A 25,849-nucleotide genomic window follows, 5' to 3' on the forward strand; every position below is an offset into this window, starting at 1 on the left:
CCAAAGTGCCCCTGGAAAAGCCTGACACCACCAGGTGTGGCCACCTCTCCCCCATAAACAAAACAACCCAAAAAAGGTTTCTTGATTTGTCTTGAGACAAATCAAGACAAATCTCAAGGAACACTTTACTATACGTATGTGGCCCCAAACTGCTAACTCCAACCAACTATAAATGAGTGGGCTTGTTTTGATGTCACTCCTGCAGTGCTCATGGATTACTCTTTCCTCTGTGTGCAGGAATCACTCCTTGGGGGGCATCCTATGTGGTGGCTGGGAATCCAACCCAAGTTGTCCATAGACGAGGCAAATGCCTTATCCACTGAATTGTCTCTTCAGTTCTAAACAAGTAGTTTTTAATAGACAGGTTATGGAAACAACCTAGGTGTCCAATGACAGAAGACTGGGTTATGCAAATGTGGTATACATACACAATGGAATACTGTGCAGTCACAAGGAATTTTGAGATCATGCAGTTCTCTGCAATTGGAGGATCTCATCATCTTAAATCAGAAGAACAAGGAAAAATATGCTGTTTTCACTAATCCGTGGTAAACAGAGTAACAAGTCTGGGGAATGGAAGGAGTCACAGGTGGACAAACCAGTTGTCCTAGATTACAGAAATAAAAATGCCCGAGAAGGAGAGAAATAGAAAGGGGGGAACAAGAAGAGGTCTTGGGATCCTCTGGTCTAGATGTAAGTCACTGGTATAAGTATTTATCTAAAGCACTAGAACCAATACTACTGTAAATGGAGATTTAAGCTATAATAATTTAAAAGTGTGTGTCAAGAAGACATTGGGGGGTGTGGGAAGGAACCTGAAGCCACTGGAGGTGCTGGAACTGGAAGCAATGCATGCCTGAAACTATTATCAAACAACTTTTCTTTGAAAATCATGGTATCTATGATAGATAAATAGTTCTTTTTTCTGATATTCCAAGGGGCAGGGGAATCATAAGGTTAGGGAGTCATGATTCTTAGCCAGGTGGTTCAATGTGAGGGACTGAGGATATGGTGCTACTTGGGCCCTGCAGCACTAGAAATTACTGGGGCCACCCCACAGTTCTCAGGGCCTTAAAGGTTGCACTCAGGGATGCTTGATGCTTCAGTGCCAGTGACGGAATGGATTCACTGCACACAAGGCATGAGCCTTAACACTTGGATCATGTCTTCAGCACTAAAAGAGTACTTAATGATCTTCCTGCTAGCCCATGATTTAAGATTAGCTTCATACTCAAGTTTATGAAACTGAGTTTTGAGCATTTGGGTAAAACAGCGTTTATACTGGTACTCAATTCTTACAATATGACGTTTAACAATACCTACCCTTCAGGATTCCTGGGGATTTTAATAACCCTTTCCCATCCCTCCCCTCATCCACATCCATAAAACATAATCACTAAACCATAACAATCAAATATGCATTTTCAAGATCTGCACCAAAAAGGTTTTTTTTTTAAATAAAACTTTTATTGGAGAAAAATAGAACCACCACGTACACAGGGAAAAGAGCACAAAAATTCAACTGATACAGAACAACAACCGAAAGTCACAATTTTCCATGTCGTTTGTATTACCTTTTAATTGCTCATACAGCTCCCCTCAACTTGTTTAATAGCTACACCAATTTTTCAGTTGAAACAGCATCAAATTTTCGAAAACTGAAAAGCCACAGGGAGGGAGGGGACCAGCCTCCAGATAATAAAAGTGACACCAAGTCTCCTCCTAACAGGACCAAGTCTACCTAGAAATTCCTTAAGAGTAACTATCAGGTCTTATGATGTAGTCTACATCTCTCAGACACCATCAGAGAGATGTTTCAACACTGACATAGATGGTCCATTACAGAGAGGGGGTAAAAAAGGCATATTCATTCTCAAATGAGCTCATGTAAGGGACCCAGGGAGGATCTATGAAAATACAGGCAATGGTTGCTCAAAAAGCATTAGAAAGGCATTCTAAGTACCACAGATTATTAGACAACAGTGTTTAAGTTGGTACAATTAGAAACAGGCAACTTTTTATAGCCGATTTTGAGAGCTGAAGAAATAGCAGACACAAGAGCCAAAAGTCTCCTCCAGTTGAAGATTAGGACCTAGGTTGTTACTAATGGCTCCAAATAGTCTAGGATATATACGGCTGCAAAAAGCACTAAAGCAGTTTTGATATTAAAAGTCAAAACAACATTTTCTGCTTTTCCTCCAAAATCCATTCTCTTCAAAGTTCCAAGGAAAAATAAACAAAGAATCAAAAGTCTCACTTACACTGTAAACACTTTTGCTATTTTCTATATATGAACAATTCGAGGACATTTTCTTGAAAGGTGTCCAGTGGCTGTGTGAGTTTTTAAATCTTTAAGCAGTTTTGAAAGGAGTTAAGATCAGCATGACAGAATTTGAAATTCCCAATTAAGGGCTATGTGAGGAAAATGTTTATGTCTAAGGCTTCAGAAAGTTCGAATGAGAATAGAAAGGGCATTTTTTACCAACGAGGAGGAGAGCTGGGATGCTTCCCAAAAAAAAAACTTTGGTAAACAGGAATGGTAAATCCTAGGAAGCCTGTAACAATCTACAATTGGTCCAAGTTAAAGACAAAACTGATCAAACAACAAAGTCAAAAGGAAGTTGAGAATTAGTTGAATTTTTGCTCTTGTAATTTTTGTAAATTAAATTTACAAAACATATTATTTTGGTCTCTTTTGCAATGTTCAAATAGTATTCATTTTTAATATAAAGAAAGAGCCGGGATTTTTCTCTCCTATCATATTCTTCTAGTACAACTCCATCAGCAATTTTCTATTCCAGCTATTTTTTATAAGTACCTGTTAATTAGCACAGTAAACTTAGGGCTATTTATATACACACATTCCATAGTCATAAGTGGAAAATTCTAGGATGTGTATATATATATATGAGTAAGCAACTGTCCCTCTACTTGAAAAGTTGTTTCCAAATACGCTCTTTTTTGACCAAAAAAATCCCTTTTAATGTAACAGAACAATACCTAGTAAAATATCAATTAGCTATGACAACTTATTTTTCTTTTCAAGGGAAATCACAAAACAGGTGAACAACCAAGTCCAGGGTGGTTTTTCTATTTGATAAATACATCCAGAACTCTGTACAGTAAATAAAGTCTGCATGCAGTTTAAGTATCTTTAAATGACATTTTAAGCAAATAAACCTTTTGCTTAGTAATTAATGGTGTATAAGAACCCCCCTTCTGTTTTAATAGGCATAGGAACCTCTTCCCCAGTTCCAAAGAGGAATCATGAAGACCAGGTACTTTCTTAAGAATTTTCTGCACATCATACTAAATAACATGCAAAGAGTTCAACAACATTCTTCTTAAAGGTAAGTATTACTCTTTAACTGGGCATGTTAACCACTGAAACAGTCCACCAACTACTCCATTACATTGCTTCATTTGGTCATTGGTAGTATAAAACAAGTCAAATAATACAGGATCAACAGATTAGTTATTCACTGGCTACTGCATGACACCAAATGCTCCTCCCAAGGCCAATATTTTATGCGATGTAGTTGTACTGGTTCGGATTTTCTTTATCTCTTTCCATATAATCTCTGTCAATTAATGACTCTATTCTCTTCTTAAGATCAGCAGGCTGTAAGAGAAAGCAAACTTTCAGTGCAAAGTTCATAATCACAAGCTCAAGTCCACTGACCAAATGTCAATAAAAAATAAGTTTGGGCCTCAGACTGGAGAGAGTACAGCACGAAGGGCACTTGCCTTGCGTGTGGCTGAGCAGGGTTTGATGCTAAGAACCACAGAGGTCCCCTGAGCTCGCCATGAGGGATCCATGTACGCAGAATCAGGAACAAGTCCTGAGCACTGCAGGTTTGGCCCAAAAAACAGAATTAAAAAGTTTGGGTTTATTATTTCATATTTAGTCTTTTTTGAGGTGGGGGAGCCTTCCAAGAAGTGCTTTCTCTTGGAGATTCAGCTACTCAGGCTTTTCGTTCAGTACTGAAAGTCCAAGAATGAGGTTCTCCTTGGGTCCTACTGTGTTAGTGTTGGGGATCACCAAGGCCTTACTTAGTCCTCAGGTTTCTTAAGGGGCCAAGTGGTGCCAGAGACTGAACTGGGATCCTGAGCATACAAAACATGAGCCCCTGAACCCTATATAGATCCCCACCGTGGGCTTAATTTCAAAGCTTGCTTTTCTTTCTTTCAATCCCTGGGCCACAAATATGTATGGCATGTATTCTTCATTTTAAAAAACACTAACTGCAGTGAAAAGAAGCCCAGTTATGAAATGCTTTATGCTTATATATATACAATCACACATGTCAAATATTGTTAGATCACTTTTCTATTTTAAAGAGGCATTCAAAGAACTAGCTCCTTTATTCACAGTTAAAAATGAAAGACTAATATAACCTAACTTCACCCGAGTAACACATTAGGGAAATAATACTATATAGTTTCAACAAGATAGTTTGAAAAAATCAGCAGACCTTTACTTTACTAAAGTTCTCACACTTAGGATGCATTTCATAAATTAAAAAAATGAACTGGGAAATCATTACTCACACACACACAAGTACTCTACTGTTTAGCTATATTCCTGTTTCTTGGGAAAATCACAATTTACAAGCATAATAAAATGCGGGGCTGGAGAGACAGTACAGCTCAGCGGTCGGGCGCTTGCCTTGCATGCAACCCACTCAGGTCGATCCCAGTTTTCCATATAGTTCCCCAAGTTCGACAGGAGTAATCCCCGAGTGCACAGCCAAGAAGCCAAGAGTAACCCCTGAGCAATGCCAGGTGTAGCCCCAAAACAAAACAACAAAACAAACACTAAAACAAATGGTTTGATAGGTACTCCATAATTTAGACCTTCATATTTTAGGCTGAAAGTAACATTTAACTACCTACTATAAAAGATTTGGATTTCTGAATCCTTCTTATGTTTTAAATCTTGAGAAAGCTTATAAACTGTCCTCATGATTGCATTCTTAGCTCTTAAGTGACAAAATGCCACAGCTATTGTATCTAGTTTAATTCAAAAAATATAATCTTGCTTGCTTACAGAGGGTTTTTCAGTTTATGTAAAATAGAGACTTTATCAAGAGGTATAGAGAGAAAGTAGTCTGAGGAACAGTCAAAATTCTAAGCATTATTTTACTGAAAATTTCTAAGGTTTGAAAATCCACATAGCATTCTCTCAATCAAAAAAACCTGGAGGGGGGCATAAGAGTCATAATAGTGGGTAGGGCACTTGCCTTGCATGTGGCCGACCCAAGTTTTTCCCCACTATCTCATATGGTCCCCCACGCACAACCAGGAGTGATTTAATAGCTAATTTAGGGGCTGGAGCGATAGCACAGTGGGTAGGGCATTTGCCTTGCACGCGGCTGACCCAGGTTCAATTCCCTGCGTCCCATATGATCCTCCCACACACCACTATTTGCCAGGATCAAAGCTAAATTTATTTACTTGGGGAAGGGCACAGCTGATGATTGCTAAGGAATTATTTCCCATGTTATTTGAGGATCAAACTGTGGTCAGTGCATGTAAGATAAACACTTTAACCTTGTACTACCTCTGGCTCCCAGTGCTATATTTTCTATATATATCATCTCATTTATACCTCATGAATTTTCTATCTAAGTATCCTCATTTTACAAAAAAATACCCTCAGCAAAGTGAGAGAGGTATTACTTGAGCAGAAAGCTCATGAGAACTTTAGTCACCAAGAGTCTATTCAAAGTCTACTAGGTGTTCTTATTACAAGTTTAGGAATCTTCTAAGACTTGAAAAACAGAGGCCAAAGAAATAGTACAGTGGCTAGGACCTTGCCTTGCATGTGGCAGACCTTGGTTTGATTCCCAGCACCTAATATGGTCCCTTGAGCATTGCCAAGAATGATCCTTAAGTGCAGAGCAAGGAGTAACCCCTGAACACTGCCAGGTGTAGCCCGGAAACAAACAAAAAACCAAAAACATCTTGAAAGACAGTCCAGTACACTACACTGTCTGTGCCCTGGGTATTTATACTGGAACACATCCATACAATGACCAACTGCAGTTGGGCAGAACTGAACTTAAAAAAATAAGATGCCCAATGAGGACTATTAAATGGATGTTTTTTTAGGGGGGGATTTGTTCTGAGGGTCACACCCAGTAGTACAGTGCTGGAATTAGAACCAGTGTCACAGCCACAGCTGCTAGGCAGGTGCCTTAATCTCTGGGCCTGTACAGTTTTTAAATGGGCACTATGTAACTAAACAGAAGATTAGTCTATGAAATAAACTAAACAATTAAAAAAATCCGAACCTGTCAAATACCGAGGTGTTTCAAGTGGGAATAAGAGGCCCAAAAGAAATAATGATATTGAAAATTTTGAAAGACAAATTTAGGGGCTGGAGAGATAGCTCAGCAGGTAGGGCGTTTGCCTTGCACACGGCCGACCCGGGTTCGATTCCCAGCATCCCATATGGTCCCCTGAGCACCACCACGAGTAATTCTTGAGTGCAGAGCCAGGAGTAACCCCAGTGCATTACTGGGTGTGACCCAAAAAGCAAAAAAAAGAAAAAAGAAAAAAAAAGACAAGTTTAACAGTAAGGTGGCAGCTCTTTTTGGGGGGGAGGGGGGTCAGGGTTGGGTGCCAAAGAGCAAACCCATAGTGCCATATATGCAAGCCACCTACTTTACATCTTCAGACCCCAGGTTTAAGAGCTTATATACATTGCTTTCTTTTTCTGGCTGGACAGGGTAGAGCTGGGCCACATCCGGCAATGCTCAGGGCTTACTCTAGCCTTTGCACTTAGAAATCATTCCTGGTGGTGCTCGGGGATCACATGGGATGCCAAAGATTGAACCCATGACGCACTGTACTCTCTCTGGCGCCTATTTTCACAGCTGCTGACATAAGCTAATAAAGTTTTTGGCGGGGAGGGAGGGTTATATATATATATATATATATATATATATATACACACACATATGTCTATATATATATAATGAAAAAACTTTTTATTAATTTTTATTAGTGAAACACCATGAAGTACAGTTGTAAACTTACAAAATTTGTGTGCTTGGGTTTCGACCATACAATGATCAAATACCCATCCCTCCACCAGTGCCCACTTTCCAACCACCATGGATCCCAGTATCCCTCCCACCCCCATCCCCCCCTGCCTCTGTGGCAGGGCATTCCCTTTTGTTCTCTCTCTCCTTTTGGGTGTTGTGGTCTGCAAAAGAGGCATTGAGTGGCAATCATGTTCGGTCCATAGTCTACTTTCAACATGCATCTCCCATCCTGAGAGGATCCTCCAAACACCCTTTATTTGGTGCTCCCTTCTCTATCTGAGCTGCCCTTTCCCCTAGAATGCCTGGCTGGCCTCTAAGCCATGGAGTAATCCTTCTGGTACTGATCTCAGCTATTCTTGGGTATTAATCTCCTATTTTGTTACTTTATGTCCCCCAGATGAATGCAATCTTTTTAATGGACAAAACTTTTACACTATAAGATTCCTGTCTGAAAATCCTTTATAAAATGGTCAATATGAAAACACAGAAGCACCTACCTTCACTGGAAATTTCAACTGATTGTACACTTCTGAAACAAGGAGATTGTGGCTAAGGGTCTTTCTCATCTTCATAATTCGAACAATTGCAGCATCAATTTGATACTGTCTGTCCTGGAATACTCTTTCTGTAGTACTTGCTTGTTCTTCAACCTACCAAAAAAAGATTTTAAATTTAGGAATTCCACCTGAAGACAGTTATTTATTATTACACATTTTACATTAAGGGATATGTATGCAACACTTGTTAAGATTTCAAAGTACTTAAAGGAACTTTGTAAATATACACTATGACAGAAAACACCCTGCAAATATTAACTCCTTTCTTTCCTGTATCAATAGTAGTAGTTAATATACCAATACCATCTTTGAGTTGCTTTTCTAGAAACAGGTGACCGACAGGAAATCTGTCATTTCCTTCAACCTTTAAAATCCTCTTAGATGGCTGCTGACGAGAATTCTTTTTTGTTTTGGGACCATACCTAGCAATGCTCAGGGGTTACTCCTGGCTCTGCACTCAGGAATTACTCCTGGCGGTACTTGGGTGATCATATGGGATTCCGGGGATCAAACCCAAGCTGACCAAATGAAAGGCAAGTGCTTACCCACTGTATTATTATTTGTACAGCCCCATTGTTGTTGACCAGATTGATGTATGATGTTAGCTTATATGCCACTAATTTCTGACTCAAGATGTGGTACAAATTAGGTAAAGCCAAACTGAAAGAAACATTTTGTAATGTACAAAAATTAAAAATTCATAGTGCCTCTTTCGTGTTTTGAGCCATATCCAGCAATGCTCAAGGGCTACTCCTGGCTATGCACTCAGGTATCACTCCTAGTGGGCTCAGACTGGGATGCCAAGGATTGAATTTGGGTCAGCTGCGTGCAAGGCAAGTGCCCGACCCGCTGTACTACCACTCTGGCTCTAACACAGTTCAAGACCCACAGAAATGTAGTTGTTTGGGAATCAATTTACAAATCTAATACTAATTCGAAATATCTTTAGCACCAGTTAAAAGAATAGTTTTGAGTTTTTGCAGTTAATTTCTTTCTGGTACAGCATTAACAGTTCTAAAAGTTAGGAAATGAGTTTTTTTTCAGGTGCTGAGGGTGTGTGTGTTGGGCTACTCCCAGCAGTGGCTCAAGGCTCATTCCTGGTAGTGCTCAGAGAACCTTCTGTGGTGGCCAGGACTGAACCAGGGCAAGCAACATAAAAGTCAAGTGCTTTAACCCCTGTACTATCTCTCTAGCCCCTGACACAGTAATCCTCTAAGGGCCTACACTGCTTTCAATGTGAATGTGGAAAAGACGAGAACTTGTTTGAGATACTGAGTTGCCCCATATTAAAACTTTCCATCAAGTATAATTAGATCTTGTTGGAACTGAACACTACAGTTGTTGGTTTCCTTAATAAGTTTCTTAGAAACTAAAAAGGCTTTTTTGGGGGAACAGTCTTGGGGGTGGAACCCAGGTCACACTGCAACCAAAGTATGTACTTTACCACTTTGAAATACTAAATTATTCAGATTTTTACCAAGCAAATCAAAAAAGCTTTTAAAAGGGCAGTATAAATTGCTAAAGCTTTTCTAGAATATTGTACAACCATATGTATGAAGACCCTTATATTTTAATACTTTTTTTAGTTTTGGGGCCACAACTGGAGGTGCTCAGGCCTTCCCCCTTATTCTGCACTCAGGGATCACTCCTGGCAGTGCTCACAGGATCATATGGGATGCCAGAGATTGAACCCAGATTGGCCATGTGCAAAGACAAATGCCCTACCCACTGTACTGGTGTTCTGGCTCCATATTTTAAATACACGTTTAACTCAAAGGAACAACTTCCATAAATTTATCACAAGGGAGTGATCAAAAAGATTAGGACACAGGCAAGGACTGTTTCCTGCAATTTTCATTATAGTTTTAAGGAGCTATGAACTCAGTTGCTAAGAACAGATATAACAGTCATTTAAAAATACTGTATAGGGCTGGAGCGATAGCACAGTGGGTAGGGTGTTTGCCTTGCATGCAGCCAACATGACCGACACAGGTTCGACTCCCAGCACCCCATATGGTCCCCTGAGCACCGCCAGGAGCAATTCCTGAGTGCATGATCCTGGAGTAACCCCTGAGCATCGCCGGGTGTGACCCCCCCCAAAAAATACTGTATAGCCATCTGCTATCTCCTACAGATAGTTAATGACATGGGAAAACTCAAAAAACTTAATATTAAAAAAATCAGACTATAAAACTATGATGAGTATGCAATAACCAACTGAGTACCAATTGAGTACCTATCCCTCTCTTAAAACTCCAAAACCAAATGCTTAAGTTTATTTATGCTACTCTAGTCACAGAGAATGTTAATGCTACTGTGGTATTATAGGCATAGAAACTTTATATAAATTTAATTATGAACACATAATTCCAGAGCAAAGAGGACTAGGAGAATGCTAAAGAAATACCGTTTCTTTCATCTGGATCTGATTGATCTTTATCCTAAAAAGTTTGTGTTTGAAGTCATCATTACAAATGAACTTGTCACCATCTTCGATATCTTTGCCTTTTGGATTTTTTGCCAGAACTCTGGCTTTGCCACAAGCCAATGACTGTAGTGTTCTCCGTAATTCTCCATCCTCTGAAGAAGAAAGAGGCTTAATTACTTTTGTTATTAGCTCATCAACATGAACAGCTACAGTCAACCTCCATCTATCTATTCCCCCATTCCTCTTTTAAGTGTTTCTGATTTCCCTCAAGGTCACTAAAGACTTTCTCTTTGTTCCATCCAATGCCTTTTCTTCCTGGGTGTCCTCTAAACACTCCAATGATCATTCTAAGTAGGTAATTATTAAATCTCAAAAAATGACATCTCACTTCTTTTAGTTCCACATTTGGGAGTTGTTGGGCCACACTTGACAGTGCTCAGAGGACCATAAATAGTGCTAGGGGTAGATTCAGAATCAACTGTAAGTAAGGCAAGCACCTTAATCTCTGAACTCTCTAGTCCTTCAGCTCTGCATTTAAAAGACACCCTGAACCTGGCTGATTTAACAACTACTCCAATATGTACAAGATTTTATTAATCATTTTTCCCATGAAACCCCCACAACACTGTGTCCTCTTTTCAATTGTTATAGCCCTGGAATAATCACTTAAGGGGCTTGGATTACACACAGGGGACCATATCGTGCCAAGGACTGAACCTGAGGTCCCAGCATAGAAAGCATGTGTTCCAGCCCTTCAAATCATATCTGCGCACCCCGGAATCATCCACCATGTATCCAGTAGTTACTTCCTTAGAAATGTCTCTTGTTCATTTTCACTGGCCTCACTCTAGTCTAAACCCCCTTATTACATCTAAATTACCAAGTTAAACTGTGGACAGAAATCTCCTCATGCTCAAAACTGTCCTCCTGTATATCCCAGACTAGTCCAAACAGTTTATGTTAGACATTTGAGATGTAATAATGCGGGTTTATTTTGCTATGCTTACAAGGTTCTTCACATCTTGCCTAGGCTAGGAAAATACTTCAAAAGGCTGGAGGGCAAGCCTTACAAATGTGTGAATCCTAAATTCAACTCTGGCAGTGGACTAATCAATCCCCACTGGATGTTTTCCCCCCTCAAAACATTTTCTTGTGACTGTCAAAACATTGCTCATTCCTATCTCCAAAGTGTTTTCTTTCAATATTTCCCTTTGTGGCTATGCCTCCTGTTTAACTAAAGCTTGAAGGCCCAATTTAAGATTAACTTCCCTCATGGATATTGTTCCTATTGTGCCAGTTTACAGTGTTCTCTTATTTGTGGAATTTGGGGGTGGGGAGTGGGCCACAACCAACAGTGCTCAGACTGTGTGGTACTGGAAATTAAACTAAGTCAGGTGCACGCAAGGCAAGCACTTGCCCCTGTACTGTTTTGCCAGCCCCATATACTCCAGGAGTATATGTAGAAACCTCGATATACTATAAGTAGGCACCACAGATTAGTATGTGGTTTAAAAATTATTCTAATGTCATTTCCCTCTTATCCCATAATTCTATTTACAAGATTGAGAACATTATTCCCTCATACCCCTTAGAGCTCTTTTTTGTTGTTTTATTTTTATTTTCTTTTTTTAAAAATTTTGTTGAATCACCGTGAGAAAGAAAGTTACAAGCTTTCATGTTTGGGTTACGATCACACAACGATCAAACACCCATCACCTCCACCAGTGCACATTCCCCATCACCAATCTCCCCAGTATACACCCCCTCCCCCCGCCTCCATGGCAGACAATATTCCCCATACTCTCTACTTATGGGCATTATGGTTTGCAATACAGACACTGAGAGGTTATCATGTTTGGTCCATTATCTACTTTTGGCACACATCTCCCATCCCGACTGATTCCTCCAGCCATCATTTTCTTAGTGATCCCTTCTCTATTCCATCTGCCTTCTCCCCTCCGCTCATGAGGCAGGCTTCCAGCTATGGGGCAATCCTCCTGGCCCTTGTATCTACTGTCCTTAAGAGTACAGTGCACATAATGTACACCGAATGCTTACTCTTAGATTGATTTAACACAAACCTATTCCAGTAGCCTGCTTGATTTCTTCTAAACTGAACTCCTCTCCCTCATTAAACATTAGCAGCACCAAAGTTTGGAAGAGAGAGACCTGAAGTTCTTTTTTCCCCTGTTGGAAAAACAGCAGTGTTTAGACATTTTTAAAAAGCACATGAAATGTTAATCAAATACCTAATCTCTTACAGGAAAAGCATTATTTTAATTGGTGGATTTAGAAACATGGATTAACATAATCCAGAAAAGCCAGTATGTTCAGTGTAAGGTTTAAGTGTGATCTACCCAAAATAGGGGGATGGGCTGAGTGAGAGACCTTTCTACAAGTCTTTTATTAAACCTAAAAATTAAAAGAGAACACAGTAATAAAAATTAATAATGATGTGTCATCATAGACATTTATCTATTTCAAATGCATTTTCTATTTGCTTGCATCCAATTACTCATAAAAGGCTCTACGAATTTTTAGAATTAGGTATGGGAGATGTTCCCCTAACACAAATCTATTCTCTAGATGCCAGCAACAAGTTGTGTATCCAAACATTATACATCTAGAGGCAGGTAAAAAAGATGGAAGGAAAGGCTTTGTGGTTTTGCAGCAGGAACATTGAATTATGGGGAAAAAATCACACTCAGATTATACACAAAACTGCGACTATCAGCTGTCATGCAGATATTTAGGATACATGTATAAAACATCTTAAACCTTGGACTCAAGAGGAATGCCTTCAGCATCAAAGATGAAGGTGTACTTTAAATTTTGGGAACATCTACTTACTTCTTTAAATTCTGCTTTTAGTACACAGTGGCCGAGGGTTGACTGCCACTGAAGTTTTCGGCCACTATGTTTACCCAGATAAAATGTCTTAAAAATCTCCTGAAGTTTTACCATCTGCAGTGAATAAAATAAAGGTCTGTTTGAACTCTGTATACAGTATCACATTCATTTCATCCATACGTTCATAAACATATAAATATCCCTTGATTAATAGTATCTGGAAGTTTACAAGACTATATAATTTGCTCCTGACCACCACTGGATGTGTCCCTAAATGCTCCTAAACGTTAAAATAATGGACTACATATGTAGCAGATCCACCGATCATTTTGTTGTGAGGTAATGATCTCACAACCACCAACATCTAATAGTATTTATCAGTGTGCATACTCTTAGATAATTCTAGAACAGTCTATTCAAATTTCTGAAACTGGATCATTTCTAAACATTCACCTCTGGTGGTATTTGTGCCTCTAAACCTGCTGTTCCTTGACCTCATTTCTCAACTGATTTCTTTCACAGGTTTCTCTTCCTACCACCTGAGAAAAATGGGCAGTTTCTAAGTTTTGTCTTTCTTGTACCTTTCAAAATAAGCTGTTTTTATGTTCATCTCCTTTTTTTTGCTCTTTTGGGTCACACCTGGCGATGCACAGGGGTTACTCCTGGCTCTGCACTCAGGAATTACCCCCAGTGGTTGCTCAGGGGACCACATGGGACGTTGGGAATCAAACCCGGGTTGGCCGTGTGCAAGGCAAACGCTCTACCCGCTGTGCTATTGCTCCAGTCCCTCATCTCCCCTGTTTTTGAGGGAGATCCACTTCCTATACTTATAAGGCCATCACCATGGAGTATTTTCAATCTTACTCTAGTATTAACCCCTTTTCCAGGCTTCAGTTCTGATAGATTACTAAAATACCCATCCTTTATCAAATCAAAACCACCCAGGCAACCATCTGGGAAAAATAAAAGATGAGTCAAGGAAAGTGGTGCTGAACTGCGAGGTTTGAGTTTTTTGGTAGGCTTTTTGGGCCATTCTTCGCATGCTCAGGGGTTACTCCTGGCTCTACACTCAGAATTACTCCTGGCAGGCATGGGGGACCATACTGATGACAAATAATTGAACCCAGGTCAGCCACATGCAAGGCAAATGCCCCCCCCCCCCCGCCATGATACTATCACTCTGGCCCTGAGCTGGGAAATTTGGCTTAATAAAATATACTCTAATTAAATGAGAAGAGAGAAAAATACGAAAACAATGGTATTTGGTGGTAGTACACTTTCAAACACAAGGGCATTTACTATTTATTTGATGATAAGCCAAAGATAAATACCATGTGCTTCGTCTGGGTGTTTTTATTCAAAACCTAGACAAACATCTTACCTCTGGTGGCAAATGAACTTCCATAGGCACATAAGTTGGCCAATAACCCATTGTCAGGATATTCACAGTTAACTCAATATTTCCAGGTACATTCTGATTCTGCATATACTGTAAGAGGATGAAAACACACACTGGTCTTAAAAAAGTGCATCTATGTCATTTCATAATGACCCATTCAAGAAACCCCCCTATTATAAAATCACATGCAAATACTGACCATTCTTAAAATACAAAGCAGCTATTAAAGTTACTGTAAATAGATGAAACCTATTATTAAGTACACAAGGAAAGCGCATTGGTTAACTTCCATTTTGTTTCAAATAGCACAAAAAAAAATCACCTGCCAATGTTACAGGTACTATTAAATAATTTCTCACATCCAGCTGGGCTGTACAGGATCTCTTCTCATTCCCCCCATAATACCACCTGTTTTGCCCACCTTTGGTGAACCCTACGGAACACCTTGCAGCAACCCCCATTCCTCAACCCACCAGCCAGACCAAGTCACGGGTCTTTCACTTGCTTCACTGCCTGTTTGCAAGGAGTGACCTGAAGTGAGGAAGGAAGAAGAGGGGGGAAAGGGCAGAGCACATAAACCCTGTTCTACAGCTACTTAGGACTATTCTGCAGCTACTATCGAACTACTGATAGTGATCTTGTTCCAGTCATCTTTTCCTACTCTTTTTTCTCACCTCAGCAATAGTAAATAAATCACTACTATAAGTCTGAGAAAATAAATCTAACTAGCCATCACTACTGCCAATACCCTTAAATATTTCAAAATTATCTTCTACCAACATCTTCAAAACTGTGGATAGAACTTTTCATTCCCAATGTCACCAAAGATCTTATATAACCACTTATAAAGGTAACAAAACCTTTTCTCTTCCCTCCCCACTGCCACCTCTAAACATGCAAATCGCCAACAGTAATTAGATACTGGGTAAAGCCTGTTCTCACAACCTAGCTACAGATTTTGCTCACTCAGATCTTAGTTTTATGTATTTTATTGCTATGCTTCTGTTATCTTGGGTGTAGACTGAGAATATATGCTGAATATACTCACATTTCATGGTTGATCTTTTTCTCTACTGTGAATATCATCTGAGTTGCTATTGAGTGTTACAACAAATACATGTTTTTATTTATCCTTTTCAGTACAAAACATAGTATGGAGGTAAAGAAACACATTTAAAATTTGAGGAATTAAGTAAGAGTTTAACTCACTTTTACCTGTTTGAACTGAATCATGATGTCTTTAGAAAGTTCCATGTCTTTAAACATTCCTTCAAGTTTGCTGGTAAAAGCAGCTCCACATTCTATTAAAGATGTTCATACATTTATAGTATTTTTAAGTAGTAGAAACAATATGAAATCAAAACATAAAATGTGAAAATTATGCTGGAATGAAACTTGACCTGCAACTATTCTTAAGAATAAGAAGAACCCTTACCTCAAAGTGTATGCCCCACTAATTTAAACTCTTTAATTCTGTTGTAATCTTATCTACTTTTATATAAATAATGATGATTTTATTTTGTTTTGGGGTTACACTCAGCAATGCTCAGGGCTTTCTCCTGGCTCTGTAGTCAGAGGTCACTCCTGGTGGGGTTCAAGGGACCATAGAAGGTGCAGGGGATCAAAACCAGGTTGACAGCATGCAAGGCATTTGCCCCACCTGCTTTACTATCACTCTGTCCCCTATTAATTATTTTAAAAGTAATGTGTACTAGGTATGTACAAGAGAGGTTGGAATTCTCATGACCTAATTACTCAATTTATGTTTTCATTGTATAAACATGTACTGACGACTAAAAAGGCAACCAATTGTTTAAAAGAAAATATTTTCCCTCAGTAATGAAAGAAAAGAAAATGAAAACATACCATGCTTAAGTTTGGAGAGCATTGATTTTTCAGCATCTACAGATGCACTCTTCCCAACTAACAGGCGTTTGGCTAAATCTTTCTTGTAGAAGGCTTCAAAAACATCCTTGCCTATATTAAATAAGAAAATACAACTCAAATATTCCAAAAATAGTTCTGAGAAAATTTCCTCAGAGCGCTTAATAGATCACATTACTTCAAGCAATATATATATGTATTTATCCAAGTTTGTTAAATGCAAAGAAAAATAAAATGGAGGAAGATCTTTTGTGCCTGACATTTCAGAAGACTCCTTGCTACAAAGAATTAAGATTGCATTAAATTTTCTTTAGAAAGCTTTAGTTAACCAATGACTTTGGTGTCAATACTCTCAATATTAAAACAAGTATCAGGGGGCCAGAGAGATAATACAACAGCTCGGACATTTTGCCTTGTATGTTCAATCCCCGGCACCCCATATGGTTTCCCTGAGTGTAGAGAAAGGAGTAAGCCCTGAGTACTGCTGGGTGTGTAACCAAAACATTAACAAACAAACAAAAATAAAACATGTAGCGAAAGTCAAGGTTCTTATAATGGATAAGTCAAAAGCACAAGATAATTAAAAAAAATTCCTTAAGAAACCCAATGAGGGACTGAAACAATAGCACAGTGGGTTAGGGTGTTTGCTTTGCATGCGGCCGACCTGGGTTCGATCCCCGGCATCCCATATGGTCCCCTGAGCACCGCCAGGAGTAATTCCTGAGTGCAGAGCCAGGAGTAACCCCTGAGCATCGCCGGGTGTGACCCAAAAAAAAGAAAAAACAAAAGAACCCCAATGAATTAAATAGAATTTTAAATCTCTAACTTCCAAATAAGCACTCTCTCCAGGTTCATTATACTTGCCAGTTTTTCTGTTGAGTGCTTTGTTTTGATAGAAAAATATCAAAACGAAATACTTACCATAGATAAATCTAAAAATGATCATAATCTTATCCAACATTTTTTCAAGTTCTTCATCTGTGGCTTCTTTGTTGCCTGCACGAAGCTTTGAATCTACATACTTAGCTAAAATGGGGAAAAAGTTTGTTTACTGATCACAGTATACATAGTCAAATACACTGGTATACAATATACTGTTTTTCAATGTATCAGATTATTTTTTAAGGCATGGTGCTGAGTATCACATATAGGGCCTCAAATCTGAACATAAGACTATTACTGAGCTACATCCCTGGGGCCTTGCTGCATATTTTTCCCTTGGTGCATTTTTCAGTCTCCAAAGACAGGGAGGAAAGGTCAAGTGACTACAAATGTCACTAAAATAATAAGTATCAAAGACTGAATTCAAATCCAAATCTCCTGATATTTAACATACCTTCTAGTATACTGATGCTCAGTAAAATGGAGTATGGGTACCCAGTATTTTGGAGGGTGGGATGGGGCGGGGTATTATATACATACAGCCCGGTGCTGGTGTAATCAGTCACTGAAGACATGGCAATCTTCTGGAGTGTCCATTTTACACTGATGCTAAGCAATCTTAAACATTAATTTTCTATTAAAACAAACCATATATATTACAAATGCAAAATTTCCCCCTAAATAGAAGGATTAGTAGGCCAACAAATTAATCTTGTTGACAGAGGACACTAGAGATCTCAGGTACCTCTTCCTCTGAAAATAAGGGACTGGTATTTGGATAAGAAAAACTGAAATGAACTTCAATGTATCACACCCTTCCACTAAATGGGTGCAGATCATTAGGCCTGTTTTTTTCCTGGACTTTTATTTCCTCAGTAACAATTATAATTGTTTTACTTTTTCTGGTACCCCTAAGACCACTCAGAAATAACTGCTCATCTCTAAATTATTATAGGATTAGAAAACAGGTATATCGAATTTATTACCAATAAAAGTAAATGGAGCCCAGTGTCATATTTTATATCAAGATTCTTAGAACCCATCAGGTTAAGCAACCCTGGATCAACTAATATACCACACCTTGCTAAAAATCCAGACTAATGCAATTTTATGAATAAAATAACATTAAATTACTAGAAAAGTACCTATAAGTTCTGCAGGTTTGTTTGGTCTTTTGTTAATAAATGTTTCAAATGCTTCTTTCATGGCATTGATGAATTTCTCATTCTTCATAAAACAAATATCGATTATGTGGTCCACCTTATCTTTAAAATCCAGCAATTCTTGAACCATGGTTTTATCTTTTTCTGGATTAATTACTATAGTGCTGCCAAATGCCTGAAAAACAAGTATTGTCATATCTTATTAAAATTATCTACAATCTCAAAATTTTAAGTTTTAATACGTATTTAAAATACCCAAAAAGTAAAATAAAGTAGCTTAGGAACTCAGAAAAATAAAAAACTATTTTGGAGTGAAAAAACTCCTAGCCCATTTACCTGCAATCACAAATATGTAAAGGAATGACCATGAGGCACATTACCATAATAGAGTATTATAAATATGTGGGCTCTGTTTTCTACTTTTGAAAAAGTTAAATTTGAAATTTAAAAATATAGCAATCTGGAATGAAGAAAATAATGAATTGCGGAGGGGCTGGGTTGGGCACACTTCCTGGCAGTGCTTGGTGGACATATGCAGTACTAAAACTGAACCAGAGTTAGCAGCATGGAAGTCAAGCACCTTAACATCTTTGAACTATCGCTGTGCTTCCACCCCCACAACAAAATTTTGAATGCAAAATTTGTTCTGTCCTATCCTATGTTCACATAGCTAAAAACTATGTCTGACATCAAGAAATGTATTTTGGGGTGGGTCACACCTGGCAGTGCTCAGGATTTACTCCTGGATCTGTGCTCAGAGATCATTCCTGGTGGGCTCGGGGAACATATTGGGTGCTGGCGATCGAACCCATGTCGGTCACATGAAAGACAAGTGCCCACCTGCTGTACTATAGCTCCAGCCCACAAAAAGGTAAGTTTTATTGTTGATTTTACCATGTAACCATCATTATTGGGTTAACTGTCCCCATTACTTAAAGAAAACTGGATCTAACAAGTAAAAAGTTTTGCTAATGTGGATTCTGGTATATAGATTATAAACCATGAGGCAGTGGGGAGGGATCACAGAGTAATAGACAATACCTTAATGTATTCAATCCACTGTTGCAAAAGAACCTGAACGCCACCTCGAACTCTACTGAAAAGTTGGTAGAGTAGAGATAATTCTTGAATCCGGTTTTCATCAAGGAGATTAGTTAAACCTGAATTAAAAAAAAAAGTGAGTCAAGATGTCAAGTATCTTAAAGAAAGTTAAAATTTTTATTGTAATACAGGTCTGAACTATAGTTAGTTTGTGGGTTTGTAGAGATTTGCTTTGAATGAAACTCAAATAATCACATTTTCGAGTTAAAACTAAAATATAACAAACTTAGTCCATAAAAATAATTATGTAACAGTTTGTGCCATTTTCAAGCCAGATCCGATGCATAAATCAAATTATAAAAACTCACTGACATAAATAGATATTATAAATATTTTATATATACAGGAACCATATCAGGCATTAGTATACAAAATTGTATCTCAAAGCATTCAATATGGCCTGTGGTACATTAAAGGCCATGCATTCATAGGCCAGCTTTAAGTGAGGTTCGAATATGTCTTGTCAGATTAAAAGAAATATATTTCAAAATAAAACACTAAAGTAACTATAAAATTGAAATATATTCGCTTCTACGAAAGAAAAAATATAGTGTGAAGGTGGACTCCTGAGATATATGTAGTATATAAATGATAAAGCAGTAAAATTTAAAACAAGGAAAAAGAAAAGGTGATTGGAAAGAAAGGTATCGCCTATTTGTGGCATTAGTAAAGTAAAACTCACATTATTCTGTAAGATCACTTGGGATTAGAGGAAGTGCTTGATTTTATATGCTACAAACAAGAACTGGTACAATAATGTCTTTCTTTACTGTGGTCTTACAAATAAGTCAAGAATTCTCAAACTTCTACTATTCTTTTGTTGGTATTGCTGGACCTTTCTGATCCCACTTATTAAGCTAAGGAAAGTCATGTCCTGAAAATTTACTGTGGTTTAAGAGGGGACAGAGAAGATTGTATCCATCAGCCACACGCTAGCAATCTTTTAAAATCTCTTATTTATAAACTGCCAATTACCTTTCTGGAGAATTGCTGCTAAGTGTTCACCTAGAAGTTGCTTTTCTACAGTAGCGATTAATGATTTCCTACAAGGAAACAAAGTTAGGATCATCGGCATTTGATTTTGCTAAAAATGTAAAGCCTGAGGATGTGGTGGGGGGCAGGAATCAAACAGTACATTTTATATTAATTTTAGTATTCCTATCCTATGTATAATTTGTGAGTTACACTCACTAGAAAATATGCATACTTAAAATTTTATTCACATCATGAAATTAATATTTGCGTGGTCATGCCATGACTGGATTTTTCCAAATGTATCTGCTTTTATTAGGAAGGTAAAGAAGTTATTTATGTTGCTTACAGGAACTTCTTGGTTGATGATATTTTAACAGAGCACAAAAGAGGCAGGGGATGTAGCTCAATGGCAGAACACATGTTTCACATTTATGAGACTGAGGTTTGATCCTCAGTACCCCCACCAAATAAGTAAAGGCAGCTTCTTTCATCACTGAATTTTAACTGGTGTGAAGATTTCAAAGATCAAATCAATCTCTACTACTATTTTAATATTCTATCCTAAACATATAGATCCAACCAATAATCAAACCCTTGATTACATCTTAGGGAAACAGCTATGTTTGTATTATGAAAACAACTGCTACAACCTCCAATCACACATCAAAATAATTACGCTTGCGGATGCTTAAAGTACCTGGAATGATTCAACAAGTCAGTAATACTTACTGGGTGGTCTGATCTAAGTAAGTAATAAGTCTGTCTGCTTCTTCTTCTAGACGTTTGTTAACATGATGAAGATACTCAGGAACCTACAACAATAACTTTTTGTATTAGTGTTTTCCTACCCATAAATCATTCAGAAAGTATCAAACCCAAATGACCCTGAAAGCAGCCTTGTCAAATACATATATGAAAATTAATGATATGTGAAAAAATTAATCATATATGAAAACTATGAGTAGAGTTTAGGATCCAGAATTCTAATTTTAAGAGGAGGGAAAAAAAAGGACTGCCTCACAATGTTGGGAAGATAAATGCAAAGGGGAGATTATGTTCTAGAAAGTGAGGTATAGGGCAGAGGTTGCCGAACTTATTTGGGCCTATTAACTTGTCCCCTTTTCAGAAAAAATCTATGAGTTAGGACTCCTCCAAAATACACCTTCTTTAAGTGGACAGTGCTTTCCAATTGAACCCGAGGCTACTATTCCCCCTAGTTAAGAATGGTAGTGCCCACTTTGGTAAACACTGCCTAAGGGCTGGGGAGATAGCTCAAAGGGCTGGAGTACATACCTGGCATCCACACAGCTGAGTGATCTTCAGTCACTGCCTGTCTTCCTAACTACCTCGGCCCTGGGGGGCCCCAGCAGCATTGGTGAGATCCCACCCTCCAAAACACATAAGGTCTATTGTGAGACAAAGTATATAAATCATGACTTATACATACCTCTCTTTCCTGCATCAGCTTTTGGCCTTCTGCTGCGTACAGCCTATTAGTTTCTTCCAGAAATCGTTGTTCAAAAGAATCTTGATAAATCTGGGAGGGCGATACAGAATGAAAAGGCTAACTTATTTATAAGTATCCAGAATATTCTCGCATCAACAGCATTATAACTGTAGTTCTTAAAATATCAAAATGGTAGGTTTTGTTTTGGGGTCACACCTAGGGAATTCCCAGGGGCTACTCCTGGCTCTGCACTCAGAATTACTCCCAGCAGTTCTGGGGGTATATGGGATGCTGGGACTGGACCCGGGTCGACCACATGCAAGGCAAGTGCCTTACCCGCTATACTACCACCCTGGCCCCTAAAGCAGCAAAATGGGTATGGCAATCAACTCTGTAGTATAAGAAGTGGTAAATTAACTTACTTGCAAATCAGAAAGCATGCTTAAGAGGCTTCGAAGCAAACTCCGGTCAATGGCTTCACCATTCCTTTCCCTTTCTATCAGGAGGAGAATGCCATCAATTGTCTTATTCTGGACTTTCTGATCACTTATAATATGGGCTCTAAATAACTCCAGACCCATATCCCTAAAATAAAAGATATAATATATGTTAATTGATTACAATAGCACTTCTGAAGAGGCTTAACTTTCTCAGTAAATGTTAATGAAGACTTTTGGATCTGAAGCAGCATTTGTAAAAGGATAATATCCACACATTTAATTTTAAGTAACATCATTAAAGCATGCAGGAAACTCATTTTGTCTTTAATGAGAACAGAAGCTAAATTCTGAGTTCCTACATAACTAAGTTTTATTATTTCTGTTGGTAGAGCTCTCCCATGGTCTAATCAATAAGGCAAAATTAGTTCAAACAAATAAAATGGTCTTCACTGCATAGGTACTGAAGGCTTAGTTGGTCATTTATCATCTGACTCAGTATTCAACAATAAGTATGCTCTGATAACTGCTTAATTAGATACTAGGAACATGGTGGAAGAGTTCATTAAATTAGTCTATTTTTGGTATATACATAGAATTTTCCGTAATGTTAACAAAATCACCAGATTAACAACAGCAACAAAATTCTACACACTCACATTGCATAAGAAACTATACTCTCATGGGTTAACAAAGAAATTTCATAAATTATGTATGCTTAGGGAATATAATGATCTTCAATACTGAGTTGGGTAAAACAATTAAGAAGGCAAAATTAAAATTCTCTAAGTTGAAACGTGAATTTTTAGAGAATATTTACAGTATTACTTTCTTCAGTAAGTGTAATTAAGGTTTAAGTATGATTTGCAACAAAACCTTTTTTATAATTTTCTGGCATCCTTACCAAATGGAGGGTAGCATTGAGTTCTGAAGAACATAAGTTCTATCCAGGAAGAGAAATATGCTCCTGATCATTATCTGCCAATGAAAAGGGAAATCAAACAGATTTTTATATATTGTGAAGCTGAAATATTTGCTTTTTATAATGCAAGAGTAAAATTTCAGGAATCCTTGGACATATACCAGACAATTAGAATGAAATATGCAAAGAAACACATGTACCTGAGAATATTTCTATACCATTTCGCTCAAGTATTTAACTTTCTCAATCCTTCCTTGCTACAGTTCCCAGAAAAGAGACTTAATATATTCTATGATTTATTTGCAACTTGAGAAGTAACAAAATAGTTAAAAGGGGATCAAAGGGACTTTCACACAATTCTTCCTTGCCAACAGTGCTGAGGGTTAAAGTAGCTTAAACTGTACATGTAGGGGCTGATCACATGGCTCAAAGGGCTGGAATGCAGGCCTTGCAAGCAGAAACCCCAAGTCCGATCCAGGCTCTCTTCAAACACTGCTGGGAGTGACCCCTAAGCACTGCCATTATAACTCAAAATCACACCAAACAAAAATTGTATCTATTTTTGGCGGGAGGAAGGGGTCAATTTTAAGATTTTACTCTGCAGAATGTAAGGTATAAAATAATCCTGGGTAAGAAAAAAATGCTGGGATCTGAATTAACTAAAATACAGAATCATTATGCATCTTCACAGATAACCCAGATAATGAACAGGATATCCATCAAAACTGATAAACGATAACTTTTTTTATGCTTTTTGGGCCACACTCACTGATGCTCAGGGATTTCTCCTGGCTCCACACTCAGGAATTACTCCTGGCGGTGCTCGGGAGACCGTATGGGATGCTGGGAATTGAACCCAGGTCAGTCGCATGCAAGGGAAACACCCTACCTGCTGTGCTATCGCTCCAGCTCCACGATGTAACTTTTAAAAATGAGACACTTTTTACGTTTAACTTAAGAGTTTTATCAACAAAACTGAGGCTCTAGTTCCAAACAAGAGCAAATACAAAGGGAACACCCTATTGCAAAGCTTTTAGAACATTCCTATGTTTGCTGAAATTTACTTTTACCTATTTAGAAATATGCGTTTTTCAGCTTACCATTTGTCTACAGTGGTTTTGCCAGCATCTATCAATCTTCTTTAAGAAAAGAACACTATCCAACGAATCCGTGAGCCAGGTTAAGGATATTTTAAAGTGCTTAGTGCAATTAATATAAACAATGTCAGATGGCATTTATTATAATCATGGACTACCATACACACTAAATATAACAAGCACTTTCTTATAAAACAAAATACTATTACCATGTAAAAACAGATCCCACTTAAAAATATCTTTAAGAGTAGTCTTAGACATAAGCATTGTTTTCTCAGCTTATGATTTCCCTTCGAAGTTTCTCTTCAAGTAAAAATGTTAGAATGAAAAGATAATTATGTAAGAATATCTTATTAACACTATTCACAATGTAGATTTTTTGGAACCATAACAAAAGCTGGAAAGTAAAAATTTATTTCTTCTCTAGAAAAACGAGCAAAAAAATTATAAAAAATTCAGGCATTCCATTTAAGCTGGAAATGAGGGTTAAGAAAGGAGGAAATAAAATCATAAGAACTATTGTTTTGAAAGGATATTCTCTAAACTGGAGAATTTGTGATTTGATGTGATCTTCACAAATCTGTCTCAGCTGTTTGTACAAGTTGGCAGAAATCTTGTAAGAGCACAGATTTTCCACAGCCTGCCAAGATTAAATACACGAATAAATATATTATAGTTATATAGGTTAAGAATTAGGAAATCAAGCAAAGTTCTCCCTTGTGAACACACCCAATTTATAACAACACACACATATAAAAGTTGTGTTAAATATTAGGAAAAAGAGATAGTATAGAGAATAAGGTGCATACCTTGACGTGGCTGACTCTGGTTTGACTCCCCCCGTATGTACCACAAGGCCCACTGAATAGCATCCTGTGTAGCCTCCAGAACCCTTGGGTGTGGTGCTTGATCACTGCAGCAGGGTCCCAAGCAGAAACCCATCCTTGGGCCCCCTTAGCTGAAATTCTCTGGCAAGGGCCTTCAGTCTCTGTAGCACAACTTGAGAGCCCCTCTCAAAGTTGTTTATCAGTAACAGAACTCCATTTTGAGTTTAAAAATCATAATTTCAACTTTTTGTTGTTTGGACCATACCCTGTGGTACCAAGAACTTAGTCTGGCTTTGCGCTCAGGGATCACTCCTGGAATACTTAGGGGACTATATGGGGGCCATGTACAAGGCAAATGTACTACTACCTGCTGCTATACTACTGCTCTAGGCCCTAAAACAGAAATAAATATTCTTGATTGGTAGAAGTAGTAATACTGAGAGTAAAGTATTATGCTTGCCTGGGTTTGATCACCAGCATTCCATAATGTCCCCCAGCACCCCATACGGTCCTGCAGCCCTGCAAGGACTGATTCCTGAGCACACAGCCAGGAATGAGCCATGAAGCATAACTGGATGTGGCCCCTCCAAAAAATGTTGAATGAGACTTAAACCTTTATTCTTCCCAATTCCAGCCCCTCCATCTAAATTTCACACATATGAAATAAAAAACATTTGCCTTTAAAACACTCAAGAGTGTCATGCTGAATTAAATGAGTCAGAAGGAAAGGGACACATATAGTATAACTGCATTTATTTGTGGGATATAAAAAATATGAATATCCAAGGCCAGGGAAAATGGGCAGGAGGACTGTTCAATGGTTGGTTG

General features: G+C 38.1%; 1 protein-coding gene across 4 annotated transcripts in view; it reads right to left on the bottom strand.

Moving 5' to 3' along the window:
- Positions 1 to 1,445: 1,445 nt before the first annotated feature.
- CUL4B (cullin 4B) overlaps positions 1,446 to 25,849 on the bottom strand; it is a 33,016-nt gene continuing 8,612 nt past the window's right edge. The window contains exons 4-21 of one of the 4 annotated variants that reach the window (XM_056125851.1): positions 24,731 to 24,834; positions 24,198 to 24,267; positions 23,080 to 23,153; positions 22,161 to 22,323; positions 21,739 to 21,828; positions 21,021 to 21,103; positions 20,292 to 20,359; positions 19,257 to 19,375; positions 18,198 to 18,390; positions 17,092 to 17,196; positions 16,153 to 16,263; positions 15,502 to 15,587; positions 14,269 to 14,376; positions 12,888 to 13,001; positions 12,119 to 12,224; positions 10,017 to 10,189; positions 7,550 to 7,702; positions 1,446 to 3,622 (exon numbers count right to left, since the gene is read on the bottom strand). In XM_056125851.1, the coding sequence (XP_055981826.1) occupies positions 3,527 to 3,622; positions 7,550 to 7,702; positions 10,017 to 10,189; positions 12,119 to 12,224; positions 12,888 to 13,001; positions 14,269 to 14,376; positions 15,502 to 15,587; positions 16,153 to 16,263; positions 17,092 to 17,196; positions 18,198 to 18,390; positions 19,257 to 19,375; positions 20,292 to 20,359; positions 21,021 to 21,103; positions 21,739 to 21,828; positions 22,161 to 22,323; positions 23,080 to 23,153; positions 24,198 to 24,267; positions 24,731 to 24,834 (2,016 nt within the window). In that variant the 3' untranslated portion in view covers positions 1,446 to 3,526. Of the gene's footprint in view, positions 3,623 to 7,549; positions 7,703 to 10,016; positions 10,190 to 12,118; positions 12,225 to 12,887; positions 13,002 to 14,268; positions 14,377 to 15,495; positions 15,588 to 16,152; positions 16,264 to 17,091; positions 17,197 to 18,197; positions 18,391 to 19,256; positions 19,376 to 20,291; positions 20,360 to 21,020; positions 21,104 to 21,738; positions 21,856 to 22,160; positions 22,324 to 23,079; positions 23,154 to 24,197; positions 24,268 to 24,730; positions 24,835 to 25,849 lie in introns of all 4 variants that reach the window. The other 3 variants (XM_056125849.1, XM_056125848.1, XM_056125847.1) reach the window with 3 other exon arrangements.

The sequence above is a fragment of the Sorex fumeus genome, unplaced genomic scaffold (genome assembly GCF_029834395.1).
Source record: "Sorex fumeus unplaced genomic scaffold, SorFum_2.1 ptg000058l, whole genome shotgun sequence".
Lineage (NCBI taxonomy): Eukaryota > Metazoa > Chordata > Mammalia > Eulipotyphla > Soricidae > Sorex > Sorex fumeus.